Genomic DNA, 15706 nt, shown 5'->3' on the forward strand with positions numbered 1-15706 from the left:
CATTGTGGCCACAATTTTGACACTACTCTCATTATAAAACAAAACAAATGTAAATTAAAATTGCGTTGTGGCCAAAATTTTGACACTACTATCATTATAAAACACAAACTTAACCTTACTACTGCATCCAAACAGAAATTGACCGAGGAAAAAGATTAGAATACATGATAGAAATTGTGTTATATTGGTTTGCATTCAAAGGAAGAATTATGTGGCTCACATCATACATAAGAAAGCATCGGGAGCTGGAAGGGCCCTCATTATTAATTACTGCACAAGCCATGACAAATATCAGATGGTTACAAAATGTAATTATGTTGTTTTTTTTTTTATTGATTGCTGGGATTATATAAGATGTCGTATTGATGGTTGGTACTTGGTATTATATAAGATGTTATTTTGTTGGAAATTAATATTGACTGTGTTATTGACTCATCAATGTTTGGGGTTGTATATGTTATCGTTAGATTTAAGCAAGTATATGTTATTGTTAGATTTAAGAAAGTATATTATTTAACATGGACATATACAACCCCGCACATTAATGACTCAATATCATCGTAAATTTAGATTTTTGTTGCTAACGTCATTGATGTATGAGTTGAGTAGTGAAAGCATAACCTGCAAATAAATTGAAGTTGCAGAAAATAATGGAAAATAAACAAGATAACAGAATAATCAAACACAAAGATTAACACAATGTTTTACGTGGTAAAACCCTCCTTGTGAGGGAAACATCCACAAGAAAATGATAATCAGTCTTCTTATTATTCAAGGGAGATTTGGATAGGGATATATGTGGAACAACCAGAAGGGTTTGTTCAAAATCGTAACAAGAGGTTTGTTTGCAAACTCAATAAGTCATTGTATGGTGTGAAGCACTCTCCGAGGCAATGGTACAAGAAGTTTGATTCCTTCATGATGAGTTACAATTTTACCAGAAGTGAGTATGATCATTGTATTTACTTTCAAAACTTGGAAAATGGTATATTCATTATTTTGGTGTTATATGTTGATGATATGCTTGTCGAAAACAAAAGCATGGTTGAGATCAACAGCTTAAAGGCTCAATTGGCTAGGACATTCGAAATGAAGGATCTTGGAGTAACAAAACAAATCTTAGGCATGGAGATACACAGAGACAAGAAAAATGGTAAGTTGTGGTTATCACAACAGAAGTATGTGGAGAAAATACTTAGATTTGGTATGAATAATGTGAACCCTGTTCAAATCCCTTTAGCTTCTCGTTTCAAGTTTTCTTCAAGTTTGTTTCATAGTAATGATGAAGAAAATGAGTATATGTCTCATGTACCATATGCTAATATAGTAGTATGCTTAATGTATGCAATGGTTAGTACAAGGTTGGATATTTCACGTGCAATTGGTGTTGTCAATAGATACATGGAAAATCCAAGTAAAGAGCATTGGGCCGCTGTGAAATGGGTCCTTCGATATCGTAGGGGCACGAGTAATTCTTGTATCGCCTATAATGGTACTAGTGATTCAGTCTGTGGTTATGTTGATTCAGATTTTGCAAGTAACTTGGACAAGAGGAGATCCACTTCTAGATATGTTTTTACTCTTGTAGGTGGAGTTGTTAGTTGGATGTCAAAGCTTTATAACGCAGTTGTATTGCATGCTTGCAAAGAGGCAATTTGGTTAAAAGGTTTGCTAGGTGAGTTTGGAAGGGTGTAGGACAAGGTGAAAGTATTTTGTGATAGACAAAGTGCTATACACTTGGCGAGGAATCTAACTTATCATAGTAAGACAAAACATATACATGTTAAATATCTTTTGTAAGACAAGTTATTGATGAAAGTGGAGTGGTGGCTCTAGAAAAGGTCCATACAAAACAAAATTGTGCAGACATGTCCACAAAACCAGTCTTGTTAGAGAAGCTAAAATGGTGCCTCACTTCTCTTGGATTGCAAAGAAGGTGATGAATGTTTTTGGGCATGATATATTAGGTAAATTGTTGTCAAGGTGGAGATTGTTAAAAGTTGCCAACTATTTCCCTATATTTTTGGGATAATAGCTAAGATTGGTTCCTTTGGCTTAGTTTGTTTTTCCTAATCTAAATTTTTGGAAAAAACATATAAAAGGAACTTCTTTGTTTTATGTAAAAAATTTCTTATGTAACCAGATGGATTTTGAAAAAATATGAATTTATCCATGTAAGCCTATAGAGGCAATATGAAAAACATAAAAAAAATGGAGAGTGGGTTGAATGGTTGGATAAAGTATGCATGTGATTTGGTTGTTGTAAAACTTCCTTAAATAATAAAAACACTGATTATCGTAAATATTTCTCTGACAAAAAAGGTTTTACCACGTAACACTATGTCAATCTTTGTGTTTGATAATTTTATTATCTTGTTTATTTACCATTATTTTCTGCAACTTCAATTTATTTATAAATTATGCTTTTACGGCTAAACTCAACAACAATGCTTCTCTTATTTGACTGATTGTTGGGATTATAAACGATCCCGTCGTTGTTTATGTATGAGAGTGGGGTTGATGGTTATGAAATTTAGTTCTGGGATGCCATCGCCGTTGATGTATGAGAGTGGGGTCGATGGTTACATAATGTAATTACGCTGCTCCTTGTGGATTGATTATTGGGATTATAAAAGATGCTATCGTGGTTGATGTATGAGAGTGGGGTCCACAATTACAAAATTTATTTATGGCGCTGGTCCTTGACTGATTGTTGGGATTATGAAAGATGCCATCATCGTTGATGTATGAGAGTGGGTCCATGGTTATAGAATTTAATTATGCTGCTCTGATTTAACTGATTGTTGGGATTATAAACGATGCCATGGTCGTTGATGTATGAGAGTGGGTCCATGGTTACATAATTTAATTATGTTGCTCTTCGTGCAATGATTGTTGGGATTATAAAACATGCTATCATCGTTAATATATGAGAGTGGGGTCCACAGTTAGGGAATTTATTTATGCCGTTGGTCCTTGACTGATGGTTGGAATTATAAAACATGTCATCGTTATTGATGTATGAGAGTGGGGTCCATGGTTACGAAATTTAATTATGTTGTTGGTACTTCATTGATGGTTGGTATAAAAGGAGTAGTTTTTGAGTGTGATATTTTGGATTTTTTTTTTGATGTATGAGAGTGGGGTCCATGGTTATTAAATTTAATTATGTTGTTGGTATTTCATTGATGGTTGGTATAAAGGAGTAGTTTTTGAGTGTGATATTTTGGATTTTATGGTTGGAATTGTAAAAGGTAGTCGTCTTTAAGTGTGATATTTTGGATTTTTCTGTGGATTTGTAGTTGAATATGGTGAAAAAATTTGTGGTCAAATCTTGATTTGTGTTGTTTAAATTGGTTTTTTGATTACATATATAAATTCAACATCTTAAAAACTAGCAATTGTCTCAAAAGGTACAAAGAGAGGCCAATAGGATTTTTAAATTGGAATTGTTGAATTTTTTTAGAAGAGTTAATTGGTTTGTGGAAAACCTTGTTTTCTTGGACTAGATCATTGTGCAATTACCCTTCTAAACGCTCTTTGTCGTTTGTTAAAATAATCAGAATAATGTTTTCAAATTTCCATAGATTTCCTCTTGCAATAAATTTCAAATACAAAATCAAATTACAGAGTATATTGCTTTTCCATAGATTTCCTCTTGCAATAAATTTCAAATACAAAATCAAATTACAGAGTATATTGCTTTGCCGAAGGAAATGATAAGAATAGAATACAACAGAATCAATGCTATTTGTGCTGAATTTATAAGTTTACAACAAAGAAAATTTGGCTTCCCTTGTCAGAGCTGAGTTGATTTGTGGCCTCACGATATCCAGCGGTCTATTTAAGGGTATTCAAGCTAAGTGCAACTTTGGGGATTGGAGTTATTTTGCTCTAATATCAAAAAAGCAAAAGGTGAGTCATTATCTGAACCACGAAAGCTTCCATTACGAGTTAAGAAGTAAAAAATTACACCCAAAGAAATTGAAACAGGGAGAGCAGGCAAAGCCTTCTGACAGAAGGCCAACAGAATCAATGTTACACCGAGGCCTGCTATTATGGCAAGGTAGTATGCGTAAACTGTCATGTAATCATACATAGCTGCCCTTCCAACCAATACACTGTAGAATATGAAGTCACCCAATCCCAGTTTAATTGCACCAGATGCAGAAAGCCCAATCCCATCCTGTTGGTATGTATCTGTGTGTGTAGAATCTTCAATCCCATTTGGGTGCGGCCTCCCCTCACTATCACTATCAGTTTGGGTCAATAATCCTTGTAGTGTAGAAGGCAATGGCAAAGAACGCACTTGTTGATTCACATATATGGAAGAAGAAGTCCTCACCTGGTGATTTACGAGAGGAACTGATTCCTCTTTTGCTGGTGTCTCTGTGTCTCCGTGAACACGACTCTCCTCCGCCTCCTCCTCTGCGACAGCTATTCTGAAACCCTAAATAGAATCCTCATGAGGTAGCGATGCAGAAGCAGAGGCAGTGCTCTCATCACATCCTGAATTCAAGGATTTCAATAACGCAGATCTCGAACCTGAACTTGCTAGTTTCTTCCAAATGTTTCCCATCTGTTGTTGCGGGAGGGCTTTTTCTAATCTTTGCACAGATGGAGGAAGGGAGGGGTTTATCAAAGCTTCTTCTTCTTCTTCTTCACTTTCAGTAGCTAGAGGGCAACTGCGAGGAAGAAGCGCATTTTTATTTTCACGCTCGGGGACTGCGATGTGGGGTTTTCTCGTAACAGGGCAAGCCTCGTAAATCAAAGCAGGGATTTCCTCATCTCTTGAAATAGCGAGCTCTACCAAAATTTTGAGAGGGCCATCGGGGATGAGAACGGCAATAACATCATATACTGCCATTGCAACAAGCAGCACCCACGAAGTCCATTCGGGGAGCATAGTAAACCGAATGCAACAAGCATGCCTATGAGTACCAAGTAACCCTGGGTGAAAATTATGGGCACTTTGCACAGGAAAACAGAAAACACCCCCACAACAGCAAAATTAAAATGCACAACCCCAAAAGTAAAGCAGTCAATGGGTATAGAGAGAGCTTGCACCAAAAGCACGGCCATGCCCCCACCCATATAACCCAACACAACGAATGCTGCAAAACCCATGTAAAAACGAAGAAACTTCGTGCATCTGTAATAGAAAAGGCATACCAACAGGAACGTGACCACTGTGACAACAACTACAAATACAAGGGCATTTAGAAGAGCGCCCCCAAATTTTTTCCAGTCTGAATTAGAGGATTGTTCATCATATATGAGAGTGGCAAAGAAAATAAAGACGATGACCAGTTAAGGAGATGATAGTGACCCTTTTTCTGGCCTTCTTCGGCCGCCTTTCGCCCGGGAGGCTTTTCTGCAGTAGAGGTCAGTCCTGATGGTAAACAATTTGTGACTACATCACCTGATCGATGTATTCGAGTCTTTTGGTTTCTTATAGGGAAATTAAGACAGCCATATGATGAGTCTCTTGAGTTTGCACAAGACTTACAGAGAAGTGATGCCTCATTATATCGCTTGGATGCAATAGATTTTCGACAATGGATGACTGTGAAGAAAATTGGAGATTTGGCTGAAGGTTGTAAGCATCAAGTTTGCTGATGTGACCTCCCAAATGAAGAATTTAAGTGTCTTGTGGATGGGAATGCAATTGGTCGGCTCTCTTGGCTCATTAATGTAACAAGGTGCTTAAAGTTGCTCCGCCTTGTGAGGTTAGAGGAAATGGAGTAGAGGATATTAACACAGTCCCATCAGTTGTTCTGACATATGCAATGGAACTCATGAAAAAGGATGGAGATCCTGGACCAGTATTTGATATGATGGCTACAATATTGAAGAAGGTTTCAGTTGTGCCAGTTACAGCAAGGGCCATAAATGGAGCCATGTTGATTCTTTCTCAGATAATAACTTTTGTAATTGATTAGTCATATATACAGCTGGGCTTTCCAGCTGCTCTATTTCACCAACTTTTACTGACCATGTTGCACCCTGTCATTCAAACACATGTAGCAGCTCATCAATTTTTTGTTGTTATCCTTGTTTCTCCAAGACCTGAATGTGAACCATTCCAACCAATCTCTCCAAGCCCACATCAGCACTTTCTTCTGCAGTTGCACTTTTTGAAAAGCTAAGGAAGGAAAAGGTAGGCTTACAAGAAGAGAAAATTGGCAGTGAGGCATCCGATGAAATAAAGGAAAGGGATGTCCTTGAGAAAGAACGGAGTGCAGGAAAATGATACTTAAGCTATTTCCTCTTCAAGTTCATTATTTTTTTATGGTTGACAGTGGAAATGCAAGATCTGCTAAGAAAGTAGTTCAACTGCTTGGCTCCTTGGGGCTTCAAATTTTTCAAGGGAGGAAGACAATTCATTATGATAGGATAGTAAGGAATGCTTGTGGATAGTTTCTTGCTCGGTTTGAATATGGGAACAGGGAGTTTTCAGGCAATGGGAGTGTCAATTCCCAATGTGGCTTTAGGATCGAGGAATTGGACTAGGCATACAGATTCTAGAATGTATGCAGTAGCGATTCTCCAGGTTCGTTTGGGACCCAGGAATACAGGATTGGATTGCTTGGGACAAGATATCTCAGGAAGGGAGGACTGTAATGTCCCTTTTCGAGAACAGAAAAGAGGAGTCAATTAATTGAATTACTTAATGTCATCCTAAAGGTGATAGTGAGTAATTAAATTAAAAAGGGATTATTAAGTGACTTTTGATTTAATTAAGAATCAAGACATACAAAGTCACTTTATTATTAAAAGATGACCCATGGTATTTGGATGGAGAAAACTATTAAAAAAAAGAAGGGAGTTGATTGGTAGATGACTGGATATTTGATGAATTGATATTGGAGCTCTAGTAGCTTATTGTGTGAGGTGAAACCCTTGTGGAGATATTAGTTTTGGTGTTGGAACCATACACACTAGCTGGTGGTAATTAGTTTCGGTAGTGAAACATCCACCCTAGCTAGTCAAGAGGGAGAACCACTTCAAGTTCTTCATTGGCACTTAGTGAGAAAGGACGAGATTTTGGAGTGTTTTGTTAGAAGGCTAAAACAACACACATTGCAGTCCAAGGAATCCAGCCAAAGGAGGTTTCTGAAGAGGACCTAATAACGCCAACTTATTTATTTGTCAAGTTTCCTTTCAAAATAAAATTTGATATAATTTCCCTCTCAAAATTATAAATAAGTAGCTGGGGTTTGCAATGGAATTTGTCTACAAGCTTTGTGATTATTGGCTCTATAATTTATTTAAATTTGTTACTATTGTGAAGAGTTTACTTATCAATTTTGTGATTTCAATAAATCCTTGTCAAATATTAGACAAATTAAATGAAAAAATGAATAGGAAAACTTTTCAAAAAAATCTCACATACAAATAAATTCAACGTGCTAAAAAATCTTTAAGGCACTTCTATTGTGAAGAGTTTATTGATAATTTTGTGATTTCAATAAATCCTTGTCAAATTTTAGACAAATTAAATGAAAAAATAATAGGAAAACTTTTCAAAAAAAATCTCACATACAAACAATTGCTTATAAGAAATGTTTTAGTCTAACCAGACTGCTTTTTTGCCTTGAAAATCATAGAAATTCCGGTCATATTTTGTATAAAATCCGGTAGGAATTTTCTAAATCCTAGTTATAGTTTGTCAATCTACAATATTTTGGGTGTCCTAGAGGTTTTTGATGACGCTGAATCCATTTCCATCATCAAAAACATGATTCAAACACTACTACTACATGATTTTTTGAATTTTTTTTGCCCAAATTCCAACCACTTTTTACCGTGGCAGTTCCTTCCTCCGCTTCCGTAAAAGACTCCATGAGAAATGCCATCATAATTTCTTATAAAAAATGCCATCCTCGTTGATGTATGAGAGTGGGGCCATGGTTAAGGAATTTAATTATGTTGTTCGTCCTTACTGATGGTTGGAATTATAGAAAGAAGTAGTCTTTAAGGGAGTAGACAAATTGATAGAAAAATTTTCAAAAAAATCTCACATACAGACAATTGCTTATAAAAGATGTCATCGTCATTGATGTATAACAGTGGGGTAATTTCTTATCCTCGTTGATGTATGAGAGTGGGGCCATGGTTACGGACTTTAATTATGCTGTTCGTCTTTACTAATAGTTGGAATTACGAAAGGAAATAGTCCGTAGACAAATTAAATAGAAAACTTTTCAAAAAAAATCTCACATACAGACAATTGCTTATAAAAGATACCATCGTCGTTGATGCATAAGAGTGGGGTCTATGGTTACTGAATGTAATAATTATTCTGGCCATCGTTGACTGATTGTTGGGATTATGAAAGATGCCATGCCGTTAATAATGCTGCTCTTCTTTGACTGATGGTTGGAATTATAAAAGATGCCGTCGTCTCTAATGTATGAGAGTGGGGTCCATGGTTACGGAATGTGGTGCTAAAAGTTTCAGTGAGATTGTGGATTTTTTAGTGTGTTGTTAATATATAATTACATTTGCGTTTTTTTGGAAATTTCTGGGACATTCCAATTATGTAAATTAAAACTGCGTTGTGGCCACAATTTCGACACTGCTCTTTTGCATCTTTGGAAACAGAATGAAAGAAGCTTTTTACATTATTGAAATTATTAAAGTTAACTATTACGCTCCTGTAAGACTAAAAGACATCCAAGCAAGCGAAAGTGACATAAACCAGTTTTTCTTGAGTTAGAGGCCAAGCCTCCCTAATGGGAAGGAAGTCGTTAGAAACTTCAAATATATAAATAGAGAGGCTGAGGACCTCAGTAGGATTCAGACTTCTATTGTAAAACTCTGTTTTATTTCTGAGTTGCTAAAACTTGTGATAGTTTGCTCTATAATCCATGGTTTCCACAATAAGAATGAGTTCTGTTTAAGCCAACTCTGAGTTAAATTCGAGGGCTGAAGCTCTTAGGTTAGGGCCCAACCCAAGCAGCCACAACTCCTCTTTACTGTACATTTATGCTAGCATAGAGTTCTGTTATGTTCATTTGTTTAAGTAGCTTCCTGGTTCTGTTTACTTGCTTAAATAGCTTTTTGGTTTACTTGTTCATTTGCTTAAATAGATTCATGGTTTCTCATTGGTTATTTGCTGAAGTAGCTTTCTGGTTCTGTTCATTTGCGTTGTGCTTTAATTTACTTTCATTTATGCCTTCTTTCAGTTCACAGGTTAGTTAAAGGAAAAAAATCACTATCAAGTTGTGCACAGGTGTCTCGACCTCATCTCCTCCCTTTGGGACCATGACTTGAGGAAGGGACCCTCCAGCAACCCCAAAAACACAGTCTCTGGTTCTCACATGGGCTATGGAGTTCGTTGTTTAATGTAGTTATTTGTTCACCCACACTGGTTTTCTCTGTCATTTTCATTTGAAACTGCCTCCAGCACGTTCCTCCTACATCGCTTCCTCGCCGTCCGATCACCAACAAACCTTCCCAATCACTGCCCAATTCACTTTTAATGCGACTTTTTGCACTTTAAATCCCCATCGTCGATCTTCCTCATCAGATCCAACAGCTATCGCGCACCCGCTCACCAACTAGCTCGGTCAAATCTCCACCATTGATCTGCCTCACCAGATCCGACAACTATCGCGCAATATCGCGTGGACTTCTATTCGATCGTTATTCACCCGAGGGCACACGATGAGAGTGGTTTCTCCGTGCTACGTGTCTCCCAGTTAGGCTAATCGCGCAAAATTTTAGAAAACCACTTACAACTTTGAGGGCACGCGATAAACAGCTTACTGCCCTCTAAACTCGCTTTGTCATTTCCGCACGTTTCTTTTGCCTGCGATCTAATCTTCGTCATCCATCTGCCAATTAATCTTGTCCGTCCATCTCTTGACTTAGCCTCTGCGATATAATCTCAGCCTTCCATCTCCGGCTAACCCTGTTCGTTGATCTATTCACTCAACCGCCACGATATAATCTCCACCGTTCATCTTGTTAGTTAACCCTATTCTCCCATCTATCTACGTAACTTCCTGCGATCCAATCTCTGCCGTTCATTTTCCTTTCACCTGACTGATCCAATGGTTCTTATGCATTGTTGCTCCCTCACGTCCTCCTTTCACTGATTTCGACCTCCGATTGCTTTTTCCGCTTGAAATCTAATTTAGCCTAAGTTTCTTTGTTACACCTTAGTCTAGTTTTGATGCTCTTTACTTTTGCAACTTAGATAATTAGCATTAGGTTAGTGTTAATTTAACAATTCTGCTTAGCATAGTTGTTTAATTGGTTAGTTAGGTTATGGTGTAAGTTTAGCATTTCATGATGTTTTCTTCATTACTGCAGTAGAGTAGCTCTCTCTTAGAATAGGTTTTCTCTCCTTCCATCAAAGAATTAAGCTTCTTCTGACCCTATAGAAGTTTGGCTTGGAACCTCTGGGGTCTCTTGCTAGACAAACAGTGACAACAGGCAGGACCTTCACTTCTACTTGTGCATATAGCACTGTCACCTCCAAGTTTGTACGAACCCCGGGTTGATAAGTAAAGCTGGTAGCCCTAGGAGTTGCAGCATTATTGTTGCAATACCTAGGCTCATCAGTAATATATGAAAGATTTGTTATTCCACAGTATACTTGTTTTCTTTCTTTTTCCTCCGCCTCGTTTCTTTTCCATACAAAGTTATACTGTATAGTTCTATTTCTATACAAGTACAATTCAAATTTCTTTTAAAACCAGACATATACTATCCAATTTTGTTCTTCATTTCCTTAGTCAGAAATGTTGCTATGAAGTAATACTATACAGTTCTATTTCTATACAAAGATGTACTCTTCATCCAATTCTTTTTTTATTTCCTCAGTCAGAAATGTTGTTCTTTTAAAAGAAAAGAAACATAACAAATACAGTAATGTAAATGTACTTATCTAATTCCTTGCCAAAACCAAGAAGTCTCTCCTACCAACCGTGACGCTGGCAATGACGTCCAGTCTCCCCCCGAGCTTCCACTCGTCCAGACAATATAGGTATTAATCCTAAGTTTTCGAACCTCCAAACCTCAAGACCATTGGTCCGTTTTAGAGTCCCAACTTGCAAGGATTCTTCAAGGGTTCCACTGGCCCAAGTCTAGCTCAAGAACTCCTCAGAAGTTGCAGCGTCCTGCTCACCTGCACAATGTCCTGTGTGAGACTTGTTCACCTGCACAATATCCTGTGTGAGACTTTCACTTTCCTTGATTTCTCTCCTTTTGTTCCTCACGGTCTTTTCTCATCAAAAAAGCTCTGCCTTCCTTGGAATTGTCTTTTTTTACAGGAAGAAGAGAGTTATAAGTGACCTAACTCCTTGGAGAGTTTTATTTAATTATATATTAAAAGTTTTTCTTTTAATATTCAAAAACTTTTGTCTCAACCATGTATGAATCACTATATTCCTTTGGATAAACCATGGTTAGTTTCAAAGTTCATAAAAAATAATAATTGTAATAAGAATAAATTAAAACTAGCATATAAATTCATAAAATTCTTAAGGGGTGTCACACAACAAATTGTTGAGAAATAAAAGATGGAGTAGTCTAAAATATTAGAAGTATTTTACTTTTATGGGTTAGAATGGGAGTCACCTACACAGGCAGAGGAATTGCTCGGACAGTCAAAAGTGGCTGGAATCGGGGTAAAATTATGAAGTTTGACAACTTTTATATAGATTCACAAAATTATGAAGTTTGACAACTTTTATATAGATTCACAAAAATCCTTGCTAGATTTTTTCAAAATATCGCTGGAATTTCCATAACTTTAAGGGAAAAAAACATAATCGGCCTTAAAATGTGGTGATATTTTTTTTGGGAGTAAGTTATTGTAAAAAATTGTGATTTTCTTTTTAAATGTATTTTTAAATATATAATTGAATTTAATAATTTAAAAAATATTAATAAATTCAAAACTTATCCTTCCGAGAAAATCTCTATCAAATTTAACAAAATCTAAAATAAAAAAAACATTAAATGCATAATCATAATGGTGTTACCTTGATTTTCATTCAGAACAAGGCAACAGGAGCAAGAAGGACAGTCAAAATTATCTTATCTGTCCCTTGCTTTTGGCGAGAAAATCTCTATCAAACCTAACAAAATCTATGAAAAAGCATTACCTTTGTTTTCGTTCAAAAGAACAGTCATTCAGAATAAGGCAAGGGGGGCAAGAAGGACCGTCAAAATTATCTGTCCTTTCCTTTTGGCGAGAAAATCTCTATCAAATCTAAACAAAATCTATAAAAAAAGCATTACCTTTGCTTTCGTCCAAAGGAAGAGTGTTTCTCGTTCACATCATTCAGATAAGGCAGGGGGAGAAGGAAGGGCCCTCAATATTATCTGTCCTTTCCTTTTGGCAGACAAAATTCCCAGAACTTTCTTTTAAAGTGAGGAAAAGAAAATTAACAAAGTTCCTATGATGAAAGTTATCCATCCCTCTGAGTTCGGTGAAATTGAAAGTGGGGCCAATGGTAATGGAATCTCATTATCCTACGCTTCTTTAACTGATTCCCTCTGAGTTCGGTGAAATTGAAAGTGGGGCCAATGGTAATGGAATCTCATTATGCTACGCTTCTTTAACTGATTGTTGGGATTAAAAAAGATGGACTAAGATAACCATGAACTTATTGTTTATATAACTAGATTCAGTGTTTTTGAAAATTTCTGTGTAAATTATCAAACACAAACTTATCGTCACTCCCGCATCCCAACAAAAATTGGGCAATGAAAAATAATAGAATAAGTGATAAACAATTGTGTCAAATGAAATGAAGAATTCTGTTGATCATGCCATTAAAAAGAAAGCATCGGGAGCTGGAAGGCCCCTCATTACTCATTACCGCACAATCTATCACAAATCTCGTTTTCACTGTTTGCTATAATGGCGATCATGCTCTTTCACATCCTTGGAAAAAAATTGAAAGAATCTTTTTTTCATTATTGAAATGACAAAAATTAACTATGACGCTGCTTCACAACTATAAGTGTGCAATTCTTTGGTCCTATCTATCAATGTATGAGAGTTATAGGTTACAAAATCTCAGCATTAGTGTTCACAATCCCGGGTTGGTTTTTAGTTACATAATTTCTGGTTCCCTTCCACAAGGCTCTGCTCTTGTAGTGTTAATATTGGTTGAGGATTTCATTAGCTGGAGAGAATTTTTCATTTTGAGATTTCTCAATATTGATATTCACCGTTCAGGGGCTTTGTTATTTTGTGCTATCAAGGGAGTTGAACTTATTTTTTTATCATGGGTGATCCTGGTTTCGTATCTGGATTTATTGGTGTGGGCATAGACATGGCTGTCCACCAAATTATCGATCACGTTAACATTGCTCTACGTTGCAAGAAAGAATTGGCCAATTTCAAGCGCCTGGTAATGGAAATTGAGCCCAAGTTGAAGGAGATCCAGCACTATCGCTTGCAATTAAATAGCCAGAAAATCTCAATTCCTCAAAGCAACAATAAGCTGAGACCCTCAGCTGTTAATAAATGGCTTAAGGAGCTGGATGCGCTTCTCCGACCAGCATCAGCAATGGCGCAACAATGCAGTACAATCGCTAAGTATGACGTGATTTCTCGTTATAAAACGAGTAGAAGGATTACTCGTTTGATTTCAGATATCAGAGAGCATCTCCAATCAGTTCCTTTGATTAGCATGCTCCAAAATGAGGAGCTCCAAGAGAGACTTGCAAGAATCGAAGAGTTGTGCGCCTCTCCAGTTGGAGCCTCTACTTCTGCAACGCCCACCCAACCTGATGCTTCAAGAGGTTTCTTCATCAACGAACCCCTTATCGTGGGGCAACACAATGCCTTTGCAGCACTAGAGAAGTCAGTCATGGAGGCAGAGGGTGAGTCTTCCTTTTCGTGCATTGGCGTGCTTGGCAAGGGCGGTTCTGGTAAAACCCTCCTCCTGAAGTCCGTCTTCAATAGCAAAAAGGTGAGGGGTTTATTTTCCCATGGATTGTTGCTTTGGCTGACTGTTTCGCAGTCTCCATCTTTCCCAAATCTTAGGAATCAACTCTCTTCCCAAATAGGCATGCAAGCAAACATAAATCCAGATCAAAATATGAATGAAGAAGCCATAAAAATATGGTTGCATGAGAGTATGCAGGGGAAAAGGTTTGCGTTGTTCCTGGATGATGTATGGGAGGAGGGTCGCAGATTGCTGGAGGAATTGTGTCTACTCCGGCTAACCGACCATTCCACCTCCAAAATTGTTGTGAGTTCAAGGAACCAGAAAACGCTGCTGGAGATGGGAGTTAATGCAGATAAGTCCACATTGATTAAATTAGGCGATTTGATGGAGGATGATAGTTGGCGGCTGTTTGTTTATCATGCTTTTCCACATAACAGTGGAAATCTGCCAGCAAACATCGACGAAGGAAAGGCGAGGGTTGTGTGTACAAAGTGTGGAGGGCTTCCCTTGGCAATCAAAGCAGTAGGGAGGGCAATGGCAGGCATTATTGATGCCCAAGAATGGGCCTTGGCAGTCCACAGGTTGTCAAACGCCAACAGCGAAGTCTATGATTGCCTCAGGTTGAGTTACGACGCACTGGGCAACCACAACATTATTCTTCAATTGTGCTTTCTGTACTTAGCTGCTTCTTTTCCGGAAGACCAAATTATTTGGGCAGAGGTCATCACTATGTTGTGGTTAGGAGAAGGACTGCTGGAAAATCAGGCTGGCCACGACCAATTCCAGATCGGAAGAATCTACCTCAACAATTTAGCAGACCGTTGTTTGATTGAACCGACAGTGAGAGATATTGATGGCTGCGTGCAATATTTCAGGATGCACGACGTTGTGCGTAGTTGGGGAATACAAATTGCTGAGCAGCAAGAGGGCTTCTACTGTGGCATAGGTAAGGGTCTCACAACATTGGATGCAAATGAATGTTTAGCACGCAATAGAATTTTGTTGACTGGCAACCAGTTGGCTTTTCTTCCAGAGTCTTTCAGAGCTCCAGAAATCTGCACATTAACATTGGCTGGGAACAGACATTTGGGAGAAATTCCAAGAAGGGTGATTGAGAGCATGATCTCTCTTAAGGTTCTGGATTTGAGTAGTACGTCCATCCAATCATTGCCTGAAAGTATGGGCGGTTTGAAACAACTTGCATGCCTAAGATTACCGGACGTGCCAATCAAAAGGCTACCAGCATCTGTCTCCAAACTTGTAAATCTCCAAATCCTTGATCTTTATAGGTCTGGAATTACAGAATTACCGTGGGACATTCATAAGTTGAGAGCACTAAAGTCTGCCGCATGGCATATCACAGCTCACTTCTTTGCAATACCTCTCGGTTTCTAGCAGTGCGTGGAGTCAGCGAGTGTTTAAAAGAGGTCAAAAAGCGGCTTCCATTAACGACCTGGGGAATTTAACACAACTCAAATATTTATGGTTGGAGAACAATGGAGAAACAATTTCGGAGGGAATTTTAGGGAGGATGCTTCAGATGGAAACATTGAACTTGAACATCAGCGTCACAGCTTTTTTACCTGAAGATATTACTAATATGTCAAAGTTAAAGAAGTTTTCATTAAAGAGCTCTCACATAGTTAAAATGGAAAATAGGTTTTATCAGTTTCAAAATTTAAATCATCTTAAATTATGGAATTGTCATATGTTGGAAGAACTCCCACATTTACAAAATCTAAGACAGTTAAGGAAATTAGATATTGTAAAATGTCCGAAGTTAA

The 15706-nt window shown here is 37.6% G+C and overlaps 1 protein-coding gene and 1 pseudogene across 1 annotated transcript; one reads left to right on the forward strand and one right to left on the reverse strand.

Annotated features, from left to right (window-relative positions):
• Positions 1-3900: 3900 nt before the first annotated feature.
• On the reverse strand, positions 3901-4867 carry LOC149264662 (presenilin-like protein At2g29900; annotated as a pseudogene).
• Positions 4868-13253: 8386 nt separating this feature from the next.
• LOC149264663 (disease resistance protein UNI-like) lies at positions 13254-15317 on the forward strand. Its single transcript, XM_089400307.1, has one exon. The coding sequence runs from the start codon at positions 13254-13256 to the stop codon at positions 15315-15317; it is 2064 nt and encodes a 687-aa protein (XP_089256433.1).
• The last annotated feature ends 389 nt before the right edge of the window (positions 15318-15706 follow it).

This window comes from Pinus tabuliformis, chromosome 6, assembly GCF_031772625.1.
Source record: "Pinus tabuliformis cultivar Carrire ecotype Pingquan chromosome 6, CPIR1, whole genome shotgun sequence".
Classification (NCBI taxonomy): Eukaryota; Viridiplantae; Streptophyta; class Pinopsida; order Pinales; family Pinaceae; genus Pinus; species Pinus tabuliformis.

What these genes read in the sequence shown, in the direction of transcription:
- LOC149264663 (XM_089400307.1), top strand. Translation starts at nt 13,254, where the DNA reads ATGGGTGATCCTGGTTTCGTATCTGGATTTATTGGTGTGGGCATAGAC.